Raw genomic sequence first — 21,834 nt, forward strand, 5'->3', positions numbered from 1 at the left:
GCACCTCGTACCTTTTCTATCCCCATAGCTCCCTATGCTTCATTATGGCGACATTTCTCCTCCCCTTTACTCTCGTTCTTTTTCCTGTGTTTCCATATATCTATTGCTTTCGTTGATCAATATGCCATGGTATTTGAATTCTCTTGCCCGAGGTACTTCCAAGCCCTGTATTGCCATTGTCTGTTCACTATTTTCATTGAATACCATAACAGCTGATTTCTAACACTAAATTTCTTGCCTTCTTGTCCACAGATTGCAAATGAATTTGCTTGTTAGCTAGCAACATAATGTCGTCCACATAAGATAAACCGTTAAATAAGAGGTTATAAAAATATGGCGCAACCTGGTGCCACGGGCCAAACTTGTCCTAGCCGAGACAACCCATTAGCAACCATCCTGTTGTTGCTACGCGGACGCGTCTCGATAGGCTTACTGCAACTGCAATCACTAAATGATGTCGAAAACTGGACGTTCTATGCGCTCATAGCTAACGTTTCAGGTGAGTTTATAGAAAGCGAAATCTCATTTCAACAGCTATGGCGATCGATGCGAGTGAGAGCGTAGCCATCACGAGAATTCACGCACAAGCGGGAGCCACGGATGACCCCGCGTTCGAGAGCGCTACTTTTTTTGCATCCGTAAGCATTGCGAAAGTTAAAGTCGCCAAATAACGTACGTCATCACAGCGCCCGTAAATTACAGAAGCCAAATAACGTTCGCAGCATGCGCAGCGAGAAGCTATTTCTTTACATACATAATGCGTTTACGCTTCGTTGAAAACGATATTCTAAATCTGTGTATTCCATTCGGTCAGTCGAGCGTTTTGAATCCGCTCCGTTCAGGCAGTAAGATGCTAACAATTCCCGCACAACCACTCAGCGGGAACTCTAGAGCGATTGCGCACACTGCTCATGCCGGCAGCGGTACGAAAATTGTTCCCGTCGCTCTGCTTACAAATTGAGTGGAGCGTGAGAGTTCGAACAGTCGACTGTAGTTGAGAATAAGAGAGATAAGCGGAGCGCTGAGGCGATGAGCAGATAACCAGCGTGCTATAATATTAACAGCATTCGAGTGAGGAGCAGGAAAATGATTAGGAGGAGTAAGGAGATCATGCAATTCGCGTGCACGGGGTATTGTAGGTGAAATCGATTTGGGCAGGCTATGTATTGCCTGCTACAGATAAGCCGTGGCCTATTGGAGTCGCGGAATGGCTGCCGAGGAGAATGGAGTCCATTCAAGGCGTCGGATTTGGGATGGTGTAACTAAATAAGAAAATTTCTGATATGTTATCAGCCTGCGCCAGGCAGGGAAGTTGTAGATGGTTGGAAGAGGCCTTCGCCCAGCAGTGGGTGCCATATAGATGGCAATGATGATGCAGCGATTGACATAAAGAGAAAAAAAGAAAGATACTTTGGTAACCGAGAATTAAGGGGTAGCATTAGAAAGGTAAAACAATATAGCGATGGTAGGATATTATAGAATATTAGTATCATATCAGAGATTGATGTCTGTGGCCAACAGTCAGCTTTGTTTTTGCCGTTTGGTTTTCTTCCTTGCTTCGATTCATGCAAAAACGGTTCTCTTATGAAGGCCGTTGTGCGCTGTAGAGCTGCGGAAAACAGAGGGCACAGCAGGCCTTCTGCTGAAAGTTGGATGGACTTACTCATCAAGCCACATCTCTTTTAAATGTTGTTTGGGCCATTGTTTGTTTGAGACTTCAAACGGTGGAATTCCAGGTAAAGTTATGAACTACAACTTCCTGTCATTAAGACGGCGGCTGCCATAGAGCAGCAGCTGCAATAAGGTACCGGCCTCTATTTACAAAACATTGTCGGTCTAATGTTCAGTGAAATGTATAAATTACTGTTTTAAACAAGTTCAATGCAAATGGCGCGTGTATTAATGTATTGCGGGGTTCCCTTAAACAATCGAGGCAGCAAACAATGGATCCAGGAAACTCAAGATGCCTAGAGGCTCCAATTCGGCTACAAATTGTTTTCCATACATGTTCGTTTGTTGCAGACATTCAGATGTCGCTATTTTCTGGCGTTCAAAGATCACCGCTCAACAAGATTCGTAAGTTCAAAATTCCCGCTATTAAAGAAGCCGTGACGTAGTTCACCAGATGGGACTGAGCGGTGAACTAATATCGAAGCAATGTATACGCGTACCGGTTTTCAAGGAATATTTTGTTTCGTGGTAGTCACTAAATGATAACTCTAGCTTTAAATACATATTCTGGGGTTTCACGTGCCAAAAAAATGCACAATTACGATGCGCACCGAAGTGAGGTGCTCTGGGATAATTTAGACTACCTTGGGGCCTTTACAATGCAAGCCACCTACGGTACACAGGCGTTACTGCACCAGTAAAACACCCAAAACCACTACGCTGTCACGGCGGACAACTCAAGCTTTGCGTGGTATGTCATTTCGCCTCCATTCCTGGCCTAGCATCCTAGCAGGCGTCCTAGCCTCCCGTTCTAGCATCCAACGTCCTAGCATGCCGGCTCGGGGGCGCGCCTACCTGGAAATGCAGGTAAGTTGAGTGCGGGTCAGAGGATGGCGGTAGGTGAGAGGACCTTCCCGGCAACTCTTCGTCAAAAACAATGCCGCTCAAGGGCGAGGTTGGCTCCAGTTGTTGCGCCTCGTCCAGAATTTCGTGTAGGAGTTCGTGCAGGACTTCCCGCGCCTCGTTCAGTGATTCCTCCACACTGCGCTTGCGCTCTGCTGCCGACCGGTGTGGGCATTCCTCGAAGTCACCGTGGAAAGAATGCGAGCTGGTTAAGCCCCTGCGTAACGTTAAAACGTGCCTGTTGACTATTTCAGAACAGTGTGGTCCCCTGCCACCCAGACGTCACACAATTTTCACATTCCAACTGTAAGGCAGATCACGCCGGCATTCCTATCACCATGGCTGGGACGAGTACGATCACTTTGATAGGCCAGACAACTGAAATCGCCCATGAACACAACAAACGGAACATTAAGGTCATAGCCGACTGAACTAGTCTTGCTCAAAAAGACATTTTAACGTCTCTGTGCATCTTTAAGTATACCTTGATTAGGCGCCATAACACTCCGCGAAACATAAAATCGCATTGGAAAGAACTATTTATTATTGCCGTTATTGAAAGCTAAAGCTGAATATCAGAATTTCTTCCTGAGAAAGAAAAGGCAGCCCGTCGAATTACCAACAGCGGCTGACAACAAATGCATTAAAGAAAGAAATGAGTACCATCAAGACCACCTCAGATTTTTTTTTTCGCGAACATATTGAAGAACACTGCTGTTTAGTGAGACTAAAAGCTTACCATCTACGTTCTCTGGAATGTCGTCCTTCCCCTTCAGAATTCACCTTCGCTGCACAAGAAAATGCCAAAAGTCATTGCGTTAGTCGATTCTGTAACTAAGTACTATGTTGTCGATGTAATGCTGATGTCCGCTACTTTGGAAGATACGAAACACATTTTGTCAAAATGATGATCCACCAATCCAGGGTCTTCAATTATTTTCTGAAGATACCTTTACCCCGACATGGACATCAATGTCGCAGGACCAAAACGCATAACGAATAAAATTGACGCTCGAAAAATTGATCAGAGATAACGTTGTATGAAATCGCGTTTTTTGTTTTGATTTCACAGCAAGCGTATATATAAAGGGCGGTATTTTTGTATCATATGAAATTTTCAAAACTATGTTGTGGTAGATAGCACATAATTCTAGACATTGAGCAAAATTACTCAACAGACTGACACTGCTTAAACAAGGTAGCGAAATTCATAAATAAATAAAACTTCTTGACTAACTTTTTATTTAATACTCTACCGCACGTATCGCAATTTACTAATTTACTACGAGTTTTATAACGAGGTTTTCGCGACACCAGTTTGAGAATGACACCAGTTTAGAGATATTAATTGCCAAAGTGTGCTTCGGATACATGGGCGTTCCAATTACATTCGTGCTTGAATAGTAAAAACGGCGGTTGGTAAAAAAAGTAAGCGAATCAATACTGCATTTTTACAGCGAATTTCACTGCGCATGTTTTGAAACCCGTGTTATCATTGGAAGTCATTTACAGTGGGCATGCTTTGCAAGCTCACCAACTACAATTCGTAAATTGAAATATGTGCAATAATGTAATTTGGTAAAAAACGGTAATCATTTAATTTTTGTGAATTAGTTTATTTGTTATTACCATTTCCCGCTCGCGTAATGTACGCCGCTTCCAGTAATGCACCTCAATGTCCAAAAGTACGCTGTGTGCCACAGGCGGTTCGTAGAAATTATGCACGGTCTAAAAATAACATTCCCTAGGCGCACAGTTGCAGCTAGGTGTTAAAAGGAAGCCTTTGAAAATTTGCAGTGAACCTGGTTTGATCTCAAATGTGTCACTGTTTACAGTAAATATGATGAGATAGGTATATAAAAGAATATGTTACGAGTGTTTGTTTTAGGCGGAATATTGTGCTTATATGTTTTGTGCTTTGTTTTGGAAGGAACGCAAGAGTAGCGGGAAGTATAATAGAACCTGTGGCAAATCATGTTTAGCAAACACGGCAGGATAAATTTAATAATGATAAGCACATATAGGTATTCACGTTTCGGTTTTCCGTAATTTTTAGAAATTCCCTCCTGCGGATAACATAGTTCTGACCTTGTGCTAGATTATTCGGATACGCTGACATTACTTGCGCGGGCAATCCAAACGCATTTTAAGCTAATTAAGATATCACTAATTCACTTATTCATTAGTTTGCGGCACATATTGAAGTTTACGAATTGAAGCCGGTGAGTTTGCGAGACGTATCCACTTGAAATGATTTACCAGAATGGCACCGGTTTCAAGATATGCGCCAACAAACACGTCGTAATAAAAACGCGCAGTCACTCCATTTACCTTTTTTTTAGACCCGCCGCGGTTGTTCAGTGTCTATGGTGTTAGGCTGCTGAGAACTAGGTCGCGGGATCGAATACCGGCCACGGTGGCGGCATTTCGATGGTGGCGAAAACACCCGTGTATTTAGGTGTACGTTAAAGAACCCCAGGTGGTCGAAATTTCCGGAATACTCCACTACGGCGTGCCTCTTAATCAGAAAGTGGTTTTGGCACGTAAAACCACACAATTTTTTAACCCTTTCTTTAATAAAACCTTTTTTATGCATTGAAGCACGAAATTAGAAGGAAAGCCCATGTACTTCGTCCCCACCGCTTTAGGAAATAATATTTCAGAACTGGTGTCATCCTGGAGATTCAGTATAAGTGGATACGTCCTACAAACTAATTAAGCAAGAAATTGTAAAGCGATTTATTCCGAAGGAAATTGTGAATGGTTGTTAAATATATTGAATATGTGTTTCGACTTGTCCTGCTACTACTGTTTGCTTCTTCGGAATAATAGAACTCAAGGACCATAATTATGTTATCTGCCCCAAGAGCCGCCACGATGACTTAGCTAAGCCGGGGTTGTTGCGTTGCGAAGCACGAAGTCGCCGGATGAAACCCGCGGCACGGGGCCGCATTTCGGGGGCGGCGAAATGAGAAAAAAAAAATGCTGGTTTCGCGTGCATTTGCTGCCCGTAATGAACCCCAGGTGGTCAAAATGTCGTCTTAAATTAAGGATTACTTCAACGCTAGCACTTGCCCCAAGCTCGTATTTCTGTCACTGTCCCTGATTTCTATGACTTTTTTTGTTCGCGCTTCAAGTGGGGCTAGTGACGTCCTTTGCAGACAACGGAAAGTCGCATGCCCACGAACTGTACACGGAGGGTTGAAATCTTGTCGTGACGTAATGTTTCATACTTCGCAAAATTTGATAATAACCTAGAAATATATATTAAATACGTGACAGACCACTCGAAGCAACTTGATTGGATGTCTGTAAACACGCTCTACCAGTTTCTGTGAAACAACTTGTTCTTTATCACATGTATTTAAATATATATAAGCTATTGGCCGTGGCTAATTTACCTTCTATGTTTAAAATAAAAACAAAACAGCAGTTCCACCTAAAAGACAAATCCATGATAGTTATACCAACGTATTAGACGACTACATGAACTAAAGTGGTAGTTTTATCGGCCGCATAAATACGAGTAAACGCTTCCTTATTAATAAAGTTCGGTGAAACGTTTATTGGTACAAAACCAACATTCTCTTAATTTCTATTCTCTCTATAGCACAGGTTTTAGCTTTAAGTGTATTTTTTTGTTTTGCAATACTACCGATCTCACAAGCAATCATAGCAGGGAAGGCAAACATATAAATTCAAAACAAGTACAATCAAATCACGTATACAATGCAAAACGCTGGAGTAATAAATAAATAAATATCACTAATATCCATGCGATAAATCACAAGACTATAAATTACGACAATTGCAATGGTAGGGTGCGCAATGATGCAATCAGGTTGTCGAAACACAAAATCCTGATACAGGTTAAAAAAGTTTACAGAAACTGCTCAGCCTGTACATCCGTTTGCACCGTAGTTAAGAACATGTTTAAAGGTTAAGCGTCTGTAACACATGGACTAACTTGATTCCGTTCTTTTATGGTTTGAGGGAAATGTGAATATTTTAAGCGATTGGAGTCGAAAGTTTGTTCATTCAGTGTTTGAGAGTGCCTGTAGCGTGTTCATCTAGAACGATTGTATGAAATTAGTCTAGACGTGTCAGTGTTTGTGTCACCATGAATGAATTGAAGCAAATACTTTATACTTTAGTCCTGCTAGTTTTGGCCGACTTTGCAGTGTCAATAACCCAGCATTCTTTATTAAATCTTAAATTAAACTAAATTAATTAAATTGCTTTCCTCCATCATTGCTATAAGGTCCTTTCTGTAGTGGGATAAAAAAATTTTGGTCAACTCTAGCACTGGTCTAACAATCATCTTATGGGCCAGCAGCTTTGTACCTGGGGGCGCAAGACGAAAGCGTCTTCTCGAAAAGAAATGCGACTTCATTGCACTTAAAGTTCTAATGTTAATAAGGATTTCCCATCGAAGATCATGCGCTAAAGTGACGCCTAAATATTTATGCTCAAACACACGAGTCAGAGATGTGTCGTTAATAGTGTAAGTGAAATCAGATATTTATTTCTTTCTAGCTATGGCGGGCATTAGATTTTTTGCATTTAGAGTCATCTGTCACTCCTGACACCAAGACAGACTCTAGGGCATTGTTTAGTACATGGTGATCATCATCGGAATTTCATGGTACAACACAATCGTCAGCGAACAGACAGAAGTTAACATGTAATCTGGAAGGCAAACCGTTTATGTATACTAGAAATAAAACAGGGCCAAATACACTACCCTGGGGCATTTCCCATGTAATGTAACAGGTACTAACGTGGAATTTTCTTTATGAATATGCACGAATTCCAAGCGGTCAGTGAGATAATTTTCAATCCATTTAACAATAGTGTCTTCTCCAAGTATACACTTAAGCTTCCTAATTAGTTTCTTGTGTGTTACACGATCAAAAGTCTTGGAGTAGTCCTATAAAACTGCATGTTTGTTTTCTATTATCAAGATTTAGGATGTGTCGTGTGTTAGTTCTAGCAGCAGTGTGACTGTTGCGGGACCACGACGGAAGCCGTGTTGATAGGATGAAAGAATAGATTCATGTTCGAGGTATGTGTTTATGTGCTTAAGTACTGCACGTAAAAGAAGTTCACATATGGTCGAGGTTAGTGAAATGGCCCTGAAATTAGATACCTGTGACGTGCTACCAGATTTATGCACGGGATAAGTTCAACAGTTTTCCACTCAAAAGGAAGCAAGCACGTCATAAATGATTTAATAAAGATATGCCATAGATAATTAGCGTTCCACTGAGCGTATCTCATAAGAAATATATTCGGAATGCTATCGGTGCAATCGCTTTCTTTGTGTCAATATTTGACAAAACTTTAACAGGCCTGGCTCCCTGATTGTGAGCGGCTCGGTATTATTTGGGCCACGTGGTACGTATGGAAGTCTTCCATCATTATTGTTAAATACTGACAGAAAATAAGTGTTAAAGGAATATGCGCAGTTCCTATTATCATCACTGGAAGCGGCGGGGCTGTCGTGGTGTTTAGGATTAAGGTAACTGCAAAATTTCTGTGGCACGCTTTTCAAAAAGTCAGGAAGAGCTTTAGAAAAAGATTTGTTCTTAGCCGCCTTAATTTTTTATTTCATATTTGTAATGGATGCGTTAAGCGCATGTCTGTTTAGTGCGTAGACTTTATCTTGAGGGTTTTACATGGGCTTTTTACTTTTCATTTAGCTTAGGTTATTTCGCGCGTTATCCATGAATTTGCTTTCTTTGCCTTCTTCATCTTTATTGGCACGTGATTTTGAAGACTAAAAAGTACAATGTCTGCATATTTTTTTCACAGAGCGTCTATATCTATCGAAATGTCCGTAGAAATCTCTTCAAATCGAGCCTATTCACAACTTATATGGTGAATAATACTGAGGTCATCAGCATTTGAGAAATCATAAAGCGGGCTACACTTTTCAACAACGGGAGTAGGGGTTTCTGCGCGGACGGGAGCAATATGTTATTTCGTGATCGGATATGCTTTGAAGAATTTGTAAATTTATGTTTTCAAATGGAAAGTGGCGAGTGAGAAATGTCTGATAATTAATATTTGATGTAGTTCCCTCAGTGCGCGTGGGATGGTTAAATACCTGATTCATGTTCAAATGCAACATCATATCGCTGATTATTTCACAATATGTCGATGGCAAGTGCAGGGCTTTCCCATTACTGTCGGGTACCTTGAATGCACCCACTAAGATTAGCCGGCCACATGACGCATGGCGTTGTACATAGTCGTATGGTGAACGGGCAAAACTACAGTCAGTTTGGGTGCCATGACTTGTAAAATATTGTCACGTGGTAGTGACGGTGAAGAAAGAAGCAGTACGGTGGAATACAAAACTAGCTTTTATTGGGCGACCCTGTGCCCACAAAACAGGCTACACTTATAGCACAACGATAGCGGCGAACACGGTCGGCGATCGTCGGAAATCTGATCAGCGGGCCAAGCGCGTCGGCTTTTATAGAGCAGTCGTCGAATGTTCCAGAGTAATCGTTCGGACCCGCGTGCCTTCCACAATGTTCTACACCATTCGCGTTACGCGATGGAATCAGATAACACAAGGTTCGGCGACAACAGACAGCCGGGTAGAAGCATCGATAACTTTCCAGAAACGTCGGATACATGCAGGCGCGTCCCTCGCTGTGCTATTGCATTTGTTAAGCGGCGAAACGTGGTCGCCCGATAAAGATAAGTACACGTGTCAATACCCCCCCCCCCTTAAAAAGCATCGACCCGATGCCGCAAACAAACGAAGGTAATAAACAAAAGCACTCGTAGCAAAGAAAAGAACAAAAATGGCGAAGTTTGTCAGCGTCCGTAAAAGGGTTTAAGGCGCACCACGTGGACCACTTCAGATCGTGCGCGGCGCCGCTGTGAATGCGAAATGCCGTCTGGCACGACCTCATAGTCCAGAGCGCCAATACGTCGGATGACCTTGTAGGGTCCGAAATAGCGTCGGAGTAGTTTCTCACTGAGTCCTCGTCGGTGTATCGAGGTCCAGACCCAAACACGGTCGCCAGGTTGGTACTCGACGAAGCGTCGTCGGAGGTTGTAGTGTCGGCTGTCGGTCCTCTGCTGGCTCTTGATTCACAGGCGGGCGAGCTGTCGGGCTTCTTCGGCGCGCTGGAGATAGCTACCGACGTCAACATTCTCTTCGTCAGTTACGTGCGGCAGCATGGCGTCAAGCGTCGTCGTCGGGTTCCTGCCGTAAACCAGCTTAAACGGCGTGATCTGTGTTGTTTCTTGCACCGCCGTGTTGTACGCAAAGGTTACGTACGGCAGGACCGCGTCCCACGTCTTGTGTTCGACGTCGACGTACATTGCTAGCATGTCGACGAAGGTCTTGTTCAGGCGCTCCGTGAGACCATTCGTCTGCGGATGGTAGGCAGTTGTCCTCCTGTGGCTTGTCTGGCTGTACTGCAGAATGGCTTGGGTGAGCTCTGCTGTAAAAGCCGTTCCTCTGTCGGTGATGAGGACTTCTGGGGCACCGTGTCGCAGCAGGATGTTCTCCACGAAAAATTTCGCCACTTCGGCTGCGCTGCCTTTTGGTAGAGCTTTAGTTTCAGCAAAACGGGTGAGATAGTCCGTCGCCACGACGATCCACTTATTCCCGGATGTTGATATCGGAAGCGGCCCCAACAAATCCATCTAAATCTGCTGGAATGGCCGGCGAGGAGGTTCGATCGGCTGTAGTAATCCTGCTGGCCTTGTCGGTGGTGTCTTGCGTCGTTGACAGTCTCGGCATGTCTTGACGTAATGGGCGACGTCGGCGGTCAGACGCGGCCAGTAATACCTTTCCTGTATTCTCGACAGCGTCCGGGAGAATCTGAGGTGCCCAGCGGTTGGTTCGTCGTGTAGGGCGTGCAGTATTTCTGGACGCAGCGCTGACGGTACAACAAGAAGGTAGCTGGCGCGGACTGGTGAGAAGTTCTTCTTCACGAGCAGGTTGTTTTGTAGCGTGAACGAAGAGAACCCGCGCTTAAATGCCCTAGGGACAACGTCGGTGTTCCCTTCCAAATACTCGACGAGGCCTTTTAGCTCCGGGTCGGCTCGTTGCTGTTTAGTGAAGTCTTCCGCGCTTATTATCCCAAGGAAGGCGTCGTCGTCCTCGTCGTCCTGCGGCGGGGGATCGATGGGGGCGCGCGATAAGCAGTCGGCGTCGGAGTGTTTTCTTCCGGACTTGTATATTACCGTGACGTCATATTCTTGTAGTCTGAGGCTCCACCGTGCCAGCCGTCCTGAAGGTTCCTTTAAGTTAGCTAGCCAACACAGTGCCTGATGGTCACTGACGACTTTGAATGGCCTGCCATAGAGGTAAGGGCGGAATTTAGCTGTAGCCCAAATGATGGCGAGGCATTCCTTTTCAGTCTTAGAATAGTTGCTTTGCGCTTTTGACAGCGACCGGCTAGCATATGATATCACCCTTTCAAGTCCTTCTTTCCTCTGTACTAGGACGGCACCGAGCCCTAGGCCACTGGCGTCAGTGTGGATTTCGGTATCGGCGTCCTCGTCGAAGTGTGCAAGTACCGGCGGCGACTGCATGCGTCGTTTGAGTTCTTGAAATGCCTTGGCCTGAGGCATTTCCCACTTGAACGCGACATCACATTTGGTTAGATGTGTTAGCGGCTCCGCGATGGGTGAAAAGTCCTTGACAAAGCGCCTATAGTAGGCACACATGCCAAGGAATCTGCGCATTGCCTTCTTGTCGATTGGCTGGGGGAACTTTGCGATGGAAGCTGTCTTCTGCGGGTCGGGGCATACTCCTGATTTGCTGATCACGTGGCCTAGGAACAAAAGCTCATCGTAAGCGAAACGGCACTTTTCCGGCTTCAGAGTGAGCCCTGATGATTTGATGGCTTCTAACACTGTCGCAAGCCGCCTAAGCTGATCGTCGAAATTTCCGGCGAAGACAACGACGTCATCCAGGTAAACAAGGCACCTCTGCCACTTCAGTCCGGCCCCGTCCATGACGCGCTGAAACCTTGCAGGCGCCGAGCATAGTCCGAATGGCATGACCTTGAACTCGTAGAGGCCGTCTGGCGTGATAAAGGGAGTCTTTTCGCGATCTCTCTCGTCGACTTCTATTTGCCAGTAGCCAGACTTGAGGTCCATCGACGAGAAGTAGTTAGTGTTGCAGAGCCGATCAAATGCGTCGTCTATCCGTGGAAGGGGGTACACATCCTTCTTCGTGATCTTGTTCAGTCGACGATAATCGACGCAGAAGCGTAGGGTTCCGTCCTTTTTCTTTACCAGGACTACAGGAGAGGCCCACGGGCTTTTCGACGGCTGGATGATGTCGTCGCGCAGCATTTCGTCCACTTGTTGCCTAATAGCTTCACGTTCTCGCGTCGAAACTCGGTAAGGGCTCTGGCGGAGTGGTCGAGCGCTCTCTTCGGTTATTATGCGATGCTTTGCAACTGGTGTTTGTCGAATCCTCGATGACGTCGAAAAGCAGTCTTTGTATCGTCTGAGAAGACTTCTGATCTGTTGCTGCTTACTCATAGGAAGACTTGGATTCACGTCGAAGTCTGGTTCGGGGATAATGTTCATCGGGGTAGATGCGGCTGAATCCGAGAGGACAAAGGCATTGCTGGTTTCCACAATTTCCTCGATGTATGCTATTGTCGTGCCCTTGTTGATGTGCTCGAACTCTTGGCTGAAGTTAGTTAGCATAACTTCCACTTGCCCTCCGTGGAGTCGAGCGATCCCTCTTGCGACGCAAATTTCACGGTCGAGCAGTGGATGTTGGTCGCCCTCGATGACGCCTTCTACGTCAGCGGGTGTTTCAGTGCCGACGGAAATAATAATGCTGGAGCGAGGCGGGATGCTCGCTTGATCTTCGAGCACACTCAAGGCGTGGTGACTACGACAGCTCTCCGGCGGTATCGCTTGATCTTGTGACAGCGTTATCGATTTCGACTTCAGGTCGATGACTGCGCCATGTTGATTCAGGAAATCCATGCCGAGAATGACGTCTCGTGAACACTGTTGGAGGATAACGAAGGTGGCAGGGTAAGTCCGGTCATGAATGGTAATTCTTGCCGTGCAGATTCCAGTCGGCGTAATGAGGTGTCCTCCATCGGTCCGAATCTGGGGGCCCTCCCATGCAGTCTTAACCTTCTTCAACTGGTCGGCGATGTGTCCACTCATTACGGAGTAATCGGCCCCTGTGTCGACTAAGGCAGTGACTGCGTGGCCGTTGAGAAGCACGTCGAGGTCGGTGGTTCTTTGTCTGGCGTTGCGGTTAGGTCGTGGCGTCGGATCACGGCTGCGTCGTGTTGAACTGAAGTTGGAACGTCGCGTCATCAAGTCGTCGTTCGTCGGTGTAGTCTTGGCTTCCTGACTTCGTTGGGACGGCGGCGTGTCGTTGTTATGTCGTCGAGATCGTTTCTTCGTCGTCTTCGTCGGTGGCGGAGGATCTTCGTCAGTTCGACGAACAGCAACCGCACCTCCATCGGTTGCTGCTTTTAGTTTTCCGGATATGGGCTCGCTGACCGGCCCCGGGCTGGGCCAGTGCATGGTCGGCGCTGCGGCGACAGGTAGCGGCCTGGTGATGGCGAACGCGATGGTCGTCGAGTGCTCCACTGAGCAGCGGCGAGGTAGTCGGCGATGTCACGAGGTGGTTCACCTTCCCTCGGGCGCTGTGCGCTGACGGCGAAGCCTCGCAATCCCAGGTCGCGGTATGGGCATCGGCGGTACACATGGCCGAATTCGCCGCAGTGGTAGCAGAGCGGGCGGTGGTCGGGGGCGCGCCAAATGTCCGTCTTCCTCGCGTAGGTGCGCTGGGCGACGGGTGGGTGTGCTGGCGGCGGCGGCGGTGGACCATGGAATTGCGTCGTTGCAGGGCCCTGGCGTGGTCGCCGAGGGGGACCTGGACGGCGTGCGACGGCGGCGTATGTCATCGCTTCTGGCTGGGGCTGCGGTAATTGTGGTTGCAGTTCAGGAACTCCTAGCGATCGGTGCACCTCTTCTTTCACGATGTCGGAGATCGAGGCCACTTGAGGCTGCGACGATGGCAAGACCTTGCGCAGTTCTTCGCGCATAATGGCCCTGATGGTCTCGCATAGATCGTCCGTGGCCAGTGATTGAATTCCGGAGTAGCTTGTTGGCTTGGTGCGTCGGTCGAATTGCCGGTTCCGCAATTACAGTGTCTTTTCGATGCTCGTCGCCTCACGAAGAAACTCGTCGACGGTCTTCGGTGGGCTTCTGACCATACCGGAGAAAAGTTCCTCTTTTACACCACGCATCAGTAGACGTACTTTCTTCTCCTCGGCCATTTCGGGGTCGGCGTGGCGGAACAGACGGCTCATTTCCTCAGTGAAGATCGCGATCGTCTCATTCGGCAGCTGCGCTCTTGTCTCCAGTAGAGCTTGGGCTCGCTCTTTTCGCACGACGCTTTGAAATGTTTGCGGGAAGCCGCTTCGGAAGAGGTCCCACGTCGTCAAGGTGGCTTCTCGATTCTCGAACCACGTCTTGGCGGCGTCCTCCAATGCGAAATAGACATGTCGTAGCTTGTCGTCGCTTGCCCAGTTGTTAAACGTAGCGACCCTCTCATACGTTTCCAGCTGGGTTTCCGGGTCCTCAAATGTGGAACCGCGGAACGTCGGTGGTTCCCTGGGCTGCTGCAGCACGATGGTGGACGCTGGGGCTGCCATTGGGGTCGCCTTGGCCACAATCTTCTTGGTCTTCTCAGGTAGAAGTCCGTGCTCCGGGGGCAGCTGTTGAAGACGGCGGCTTGCTCGGTGGTCCGGGACTATGTTGGTGTTCTGTTTGTGGTCTGGGCTGGGATCACGGCTTGTCGGGGGCGTCCCGTACATGAACGAAAAGCACCTCCACCAGATGTCACGTGGTAGTGACGGTGAAGAAAGAAGCAGTACGGTGGAATACAAAACTAGCTTTTATTGGGCGAACCTGTGCCCACAAAACAGGCCACACTTATAGCACAACGATAGCGGCGAACACGGTCGGCGATCGTCGGAAATCTGATCAGCGGGTCAAGCGCGTCGACTTTTATAGCGCAGTCGTCGAATGTTCCAGACTAATCGTTCGGACCCGCGTGCCTTCCACAATGTTCTACACCGTTCGCGTTACGCAATAGAATCAGAAAACAAGAAAGGTGCTGACACATGGAGTAGCACGCTGTGGTATAAAGTTTGTAAACAGGGATAAGGTGCCTCAGAAAGGCTGGTCAACGTTTCGATAGGAGGACCTATCTTCGTCAAAGGCGGCCTCGTCATCCTCGGCGTGTTAGTTTTAAAGGGTTAGTGCAGTGACGTCACGTGCGGGTGTTGTCGCTGGCGGCTGGTTTTAAAGAGAGAGATTACCAGAGGAAACGAGCGCTATCGTCCGACGTCTGTGAGCTTCATTCCCAATACGAGGGGACCAGAACGTGAAAGTGGGCACGCCGCGAGAAAAGAAAAGAAATAGAAGCAGAAAAAAAGAAGAAAAAGGGGGTGGGGGAAGCCAGGGCGGCACCAAGACAGACGAAAAAAAGGGGGGGGGGAGAGTGAAAGAAAAAGTAAGAGAAAAATGAAATTTTTTAAGAAATACGGGGGGGGGGGGGGGGGCTTGGGAGCGTGTTGGGGATGCGAAGGGTTAGGAGGTATTCAGGGGGAGTCGTTGGCGGCATGTTTTTGAGGAATTAGAACGGCCGGTCAAGCTGTCAGTGCGCGAGTAACACAAAAGACAAAAGAAAGGAAAGACAGACACACACACACACAAAAAAAAGGACCATGAGTTGAACGTGACTTGAGTAGCATAGCAGCAATACGTCGAGTAATTTTGAAATAGTTAAGATGGCGACGAGGAGTCTGCGGTGCAATGTATGGGGTGACTGAAAGGCAGCGGCATGGTCTTTCAAGGGGCACTGCCCCAGTCGCTCATCGTAGGTGTCGTTACGGCGGCATCCAGAAATGGCGATACTCAGGGTTGAGGCGCCGAAAAAGGCATATTGACTTCGGAATGTGTTGATGAGGGGGTATAAAAAAATAGATTTAAGAAAAAAGGGGGGAGAGGGAAGGGAGAGGGGGAAGGGGGACCGAAACCGGAATAACAAACAGGAGGGTGACGCGCGCAGAAGCGGGCGGGGGCAAGTGTACATGGAAGAAGGGGGTTGTACAGTTGGTATAGACGTAAAAACCCCAAAGAGTACACTAAATTGAGTAGTAGGCAGGAAAAAAAATTTTTTTTCTTCTTCGAAATCGAAGAGTAGGTGAGGTTAAGAATTAAAGTTACCTGGTGGCCTAATGAATTTTGTGTCTTGGTTGATGATATGAGAGTTTCAGATTTAAGTTACCGCTTTTAAAGATTCTAAGTTGCCGCGTGCCAAATTAATTCCTGTCGGGTGTAGGCAATTAAGCTTGTGTATGAGGTATGATTCCGTATACTTCCTTTCGCGAGGGGAATGGAAATTTGTTTGTAGTATATAGAGCCTTGCTTTGTCAAATATATGACCATGTTCATTAAAGTGGCTGGCTACTGCTTTGGGTAAATTGTGTTTTGTGTCCGCGCGGTGACCATTGAGTCTTGTATTAATTTGTTGCCCAGTCTCACCTATCTATTGTTTGCTACAAGCGGCGCATTCTAGACAGTAGACTACGTTGCTTGATGTGCAGGTGAAAGCCGAAGTTACCTTGTGTGTGTAATTCGACGCTGTACTTTTTACTGTAGTAGTAGATTGAATGTGTTTGCATGTAGAGCACCTGGGGCGGCCACAGGGATTAGTTCCCAACTTCCTCTTTTTCTGTAGTTTGGCGTGCACAAGAACATCTTTAAAATTAGTGTTGCGTCTGTAGGCTACTCTGGGAGGGTCGGGAAAAATCTTCTTAAGTTTCTGGTTGCTGGTGAGAATTGGGTAGTATTTACTTAGGATGTTATTCACGTTTGGGAGTGCGTTTGAGAATTTAGTAGTAAGAAGAGGCGTTGTTCTTGTGATCCTCGGGCGGGGCTTGAGGACCTCGGCTCGATCAAGTTTGGTTGCAGCAATGTAGGCTGTTTGAAGGTCACTGCTTGGGTGGTTCCTGTTTGATAGCGTTTCTTTAAGGTGATCGAGTCTATCTATGTAGTCTTGGTTTTCAACGCAAATGCGACGTAGTCGTGTGGCTTGGCCTTTAAAGATGCCTTGTTTGCAATGTCTGGGATGGTGGCTAGTATATTCTAGGTACTGCTGTTTGTCGAAAAGTTTCCTATAAAGCGTTGTCTTTAGCTCACCATTGTCAATGCATATTGTTGTGTCCAGAAAGTTTATGCGCTCAGTTGAGGATTCTGATGTGAATTTTATTGTTGGTGAACAGAATTTAGAAAGGCTACATATTTATCTAGACTGTCTTGACCATGTCCCCAGATTATGAGTATGTCGTCTATGTATCGTAGGTATGTGTGGGGCTTGGTAGTGTAGCGCCATAGGAAATCTGTTTCTAGAATCCCCATCAATATGTTCGCGTAGGTTGGTGCAAAAGGCGTACCCATTCTTGTACCATGTATCTGTAGGTAGTAACTCTCCTCAAATTCGAAGTAGTTATGTGTTATAACTAATTCAAGGAGAGACAAGTAGACTTCAGTAGAGTGTTGTGCATTGTGTTTAGACAGCGTTTGTTTTATCGAAGATAAACCATCAGGGATTGGAATGTTGGTGTACAGCGCCGTGACGTCTAGTGTTGCGAGAATTGTGTTGTGGGGTAGTGTGCCTTTAGTATTAATGTCCTCTATAATTCTCAGCAGGTGGGGCGTATCTTGTACAAATGACGAAAGTGCTTTTGGCAAGTCACCAAGGTAGTGGTTAAGGAATGTTGAGATGCTCTCTGTCGGGGTGTTGTTGTTCGATACTATCGGACGGCCTGGGATAATAGCAGTGTATAGTTCAGCGGATGGAATTTTATAAGTTTTCGGAAGGAGGTAAAAACGCCCGGCAGTTTTGTTGCTTGGTTTAAGAAATTTGTATTCTGACGGTGTTATCAATTCATCAGCCAAAAGTGATTTCAGCGTGTTGGTAATTGTCACTGTGTAGGACAATGTCGGATCGCTATCTAGTTTGCGGTAATGTTCTGGATTGTTTAGTTGTCTGTAAGCCTCGTGCTTGTATTTTTCTATTAGCCAAATAACTATACTTCCACCCTTATCTGCTTCCTTAATAACAATGTCATTCCGGCAACCCAGATTTGAAATGATATGACTCTCCGACGCAATTATGTTTTTAGGTCGCTTAGATGTCTTGGACTGGCTTATAATTTCTTTAGTGACAGTTTTAATGTATATGTCAAGTTCTATGGCTTGTGCTGGTTCGGGAGTCCAAGTGGATTGGGATCTAAGTGGTGTCGTCCCGGTGTCTGGTGTGTCTACGAAAAAGTGCCGGATACGCATTCGTCGGGAGAATTCTGAGAGGTCCTCGTGAAGCTCGAATTCATTTATTGTGTTGTTCGTGGGGCAAAAGTTTAGGCCCTTGCTGAGTACGTCTATTTCTTTTTGACTTAATGTTTTTGAAATGTCTATAACATTGGAGCGGTTTAGTTCTGTGGAAGTTTCCTTCCTGTCTGGTACTTCTAAACTCGAGGTGCTTCTTGTCTGCGTGTGGTGGCTGTTTGACTGCAAGGTTGTTTTTTGATTAAAATTTGCTTTTTTCCTTTGTTTTTGAACCAATTTTCTAGATTGTTTTTCCTCGTAATGTTCTAAATCTCTCTTCTCATCTGGTGTCAGGGTTATGTTCCGAAGTCTGTGGCTAAAAGTTTCGATTTGCTCTTCGCAGTGTTCTTTGAGGATATTCAAAAGTGAAAGTGAGGCATTATGTAATGTTGTTTGCCAGTTTGCACGATGTTGTGGTGGGAGTGTTCCTAGAGCTGGTACAGCCTTGAGTGTTAGACCTTTAGGAATTATATTTTTCTCTGTGCAGATTGTGTAGGTTTTCAGATGGGAGGTGTAGCTCACATGTTTTTTGGTAAGTTTTCTAGCCTGTAGGAATTCGATGCTTCGTGGCATAGAAGAGTTATTGATTTGAGATGTCTGTCATTTACTTGTCTTTTTGCGGGCAGATTTGCGTGGGGTGTTTTTCTGTTCAGCCGGTTTATTATCGTATGTCTGGCTTAATTCGATCTCAGTCTCTGTTTGAGTTTGTGTGTGTGCAGGCAGGCGTGTGGGGGTCTGTGTGTAGACTTCGGTGGTGGGTTTTCTGTTGTCTGTTGCCATTGTGTCTGTTTGCACTGTGGTTGATGTCGTTTTTGGTGTTGTGTGTGCTTTGTGGTTCTTTTCACATTCCGCTGTCTGTGTTCCAACAGTTCTTGAGGTGACTGTTTCTCTTGTGCAGTGGCTTGCTTCCCATTCCACTGTCTGTGTTCCCTGTGTTCTCGAAGTGACTGTCGCAGTTGTGTTGTTCGCGGTGGCACGCTCCGCAGAGTTGGTGGGGCTGGTATTTGAGGTGGAATTTAAAAGAGTTTTTCTGTACTTGTCCTTAATAAAGGACTTGATGTGTTGGGAAACTAGCTTTATTCCACTGCGGTTCAAGTGGAAGCCGTCCCAAGCTAGGTGTTCGTGTGGTGCTTCGTGTATTTCTGCGTGGTGCATGGTGTCAACATTCTTATGGACGTGTTCTAAGTTGAAAATTAATGAGTTGAGCTTGTTAATCTCCTCATTGTGCTTCATGAGTGCATTAGTTTGGTAGATCAGTGGGCGGTAATTGTTTCGTAAACGGGGAGCGACAGTCGTTATGGTTATATGTGCGTTTGGGCGAGCGGCTTGAATGGTTCTTATTACGTCGCTCATGGACTCTATCGTGTCCGCGGCGCTTTGTGTTCTTAGGTTGTTTGTGCCTACATTGATAATAAAGTGTGTGGTGTCAACTGGCGTATCACAAACTAGCGGTAGAATATCTGATGTTTGTGCCCCGCTGAGGTGACTTATGTATGGCGCGTGTGGGCCTGGTGGAAAATGTTCCGTCAGGTATCTGTACTGACTGTCTCCAAGGACTGCTACATGTGCAAAGGATAACAAGGGGCACTTACCCTGTTCCGTCATCGTCAGCTGGTATAGAAGTCCAAAAACAAGAAAGGGGCTGACAGATGGAGTAGCACGCTGTGGTATAAAGTTTGTAAACAGGGATAAGGTGCCTCAGAAAGGCTGGCCAACGTTTCGATAGGAGGACCTATCTTCGTCAAAGGCGGCCTCATCATCCTCGGCGTGTTAGTTTTAAAGGGTTAGTGCAGTGACGTCACGTGCGGGTGTTGTCGCTGCCGGCTGGTTTTAAAGAGAGAGATTGCCAGAGGAAACAAGCGCTGTCGTCCGACGTCTGTGAGCTTCATTCCCAAGACGAAGGGACCAGAACGTGAAAGTGGGCACGCGGGGAGAAAAGAAAAGAAATAGAAGCAGAAAAAAAAGAAGAAAAAGGGGGTGGGGTAAGCCAGGGCGGCACCAAAACAGACGAAAAAAAGGGGGGGGGGGAGAGTGAAAGAAAAAGAAAGAGAAAAATGAATTTTTTTAAAAAATACGGGGGGGGGGCTTGGGAGCGTGTTGGGGATGCGAAGGGTTAGGAGGTATTCAGGGGGAGTCGTTGGCGGCATGTTTTTGAGGAATTAGAACGGCCGGTCAAACTGTCAGTGCGCGAGTAACACAAAAGACAAAAGAAAGGAAAGACAGACACACACACACACAAAAAAAAGGACCATGAGTTGAACGTGACTTGAGTAGCATAGCAGCAATACGTCGAGTAATTTTGAAATAGTTAAGATGGCGACGAGGAGTCTGCGGTGCAATGTATGGGGTGACTGAAAGGCAGCGGCATGGTCTTTCACGGGGCACTGCGCCAGTCGCTCATCGTAGGTGTCGTTACGGCGGCATCCAGAAATGGCGATACTCAGGGTTGAGGTGCCGAAAAAGGCATATCGACTTCGGAATGTGTTGATGAGGGGGTATAAAAAAATTACCGACGATTACGTTACTTCCTAATGCGAAATTTGAGCGCAGCAAATAAGCTGTTTCACCTTTTCGATAGATTGAGGCAAAGAAATCGAGCAACACATGTATGCGCTATCACAGAATTTTTTTTTTATGTTTCACACGTATTCCTTTAACAAAGACTCCACTAGGTAAGCTTCTGCTTCGGCGGCACGCACCTCTGGATTCTGACGGCGACGGCGCTGGGCCTCTGCTCTGGCAGCTCGTTTAGCAGCAGCAGCAGCAGCAGCAGCAGACGGAGGACTTCCATCGGTCGTCTCGCTCATGGCTCAGAAAGAACTGGCAGATAATTTCGCAGTGGCGAACGGCAGCGGCAATTTCGGCTCGGGCGGTGCACATATACAGATCCGCCGCCACCGATCTGGCTCTCTGATTGCCACCGCACAGGGCGAACGGCAGCGGCAATTTCGGCTCGGGCGGTGCACATATACAGATCCGCCGCCACCGATCTGGCTCTCTGATTGCCACCGCACAGGGGTTGCATTGGAGGAGGAGCGAAGAAAGGAATTAAGTTCGAGCCGGCGCTTTGACAACCGGAGACTCGCAGGAAGAGGGGGGAGGGGGGCGGCGTGTACACCCAGCGGCAAACTATGGGGGCAGAAGCGCGCGCAGCAAGCGGACAACACGATAAAGGGAGGAGGGAAGAGATAGCAGCGACTGACTGATGCCGCTGACGCCGATAGTGAGTCAACCCCAGCAGCGGAGTTGGTTTCAGGGACAACGCCGCCGATGCCGACACAAACAATATGATACCCTCGCTTCCGCAGCGCTAAGAACCAGGTCTAGCCGTGGGAAGGTGGTCACGTATTCGTCGACGTGCCGGGGCCTACGTGAAATAACCGGCGCGTCGGCAACTGAAGAGCACCCTATCCGCCACACAAGAACAGGGGGGGGGGACCCTTTCCTCCTCTTTCTGCATGGCGGCGACGGTGTTCTATGCAGTCACGTTATCTTGACTCTCTAGCGGCGTCAGCGGCATCCAGCGGTATCAGTCGGTCGCTGCTAGCGCTGGGGGGATGAAAGGGGGGCGGAGCTGGTTACGAGGCCGACGACAACGCCGACGACGACGCGAAACCCAGGAACGGACGCCAAAGAGCTGCGCTCTAAAAAAAATAGATTTAAGAAAAAAGGGGGGAGAGCGAAGGGAGAGGGGGATGGGGGACCGAAACCGGAATAACAAACAGGAGGGTGACGCGCGCAGAAGCGGTCGGGGGCAAGTGTACATGGAAGAAGGGGGTTGTACATTTGGTATAGACGTAAAAACCCCAAAGAGTACACTAAATTGAGTAGTAGGCAGGA

At 47.0% G+C, this 21,834-nt stretch overlaps 1 protein-coding gene across 1 annotated transcript in view; it reads right to left on the reverse strand.

Moving 5' to 3' along the window:
• Positions 1 to 21,834, reverse strand: part of LOC142583303 (uncharacterized) — a 95,829-nt gene that overhangs the window by 14,770 nt on the left and 59,225 nt on the right. The window contains exons 4-5 of the mRNA XM_075693719.1: positions 3,314 to 3,362; positions 2,527 to 2,791 (exon numbers count right to left, since the gene is read on the reverse strand). Of these exons, the coding sequence (XP_075549834.1) occupies positions 2,527 to 2,791; positions 3,314 to 3,362 (314 nt within the window). The remainder of the gene's footprint in view (positions 1 to 2,526; positions 2,792 to 3,313; positions 3,363 to 21,834) is intronic.

This window comes from Dermacentor variabilis, chromosome 5 (assembly GCF_050947875.1).
Source record: "Dermacentor variabilis isolate Ectoservices chromosome 5, ASM5094787v1, whole genome shotgun sequence".
Lineage (NCBI taxonomy): Eukaryota > Metazoa > Arthropoda > Arachnida > Ixodida > Ixodidae > Dermacentor > Dermacentor variabilis.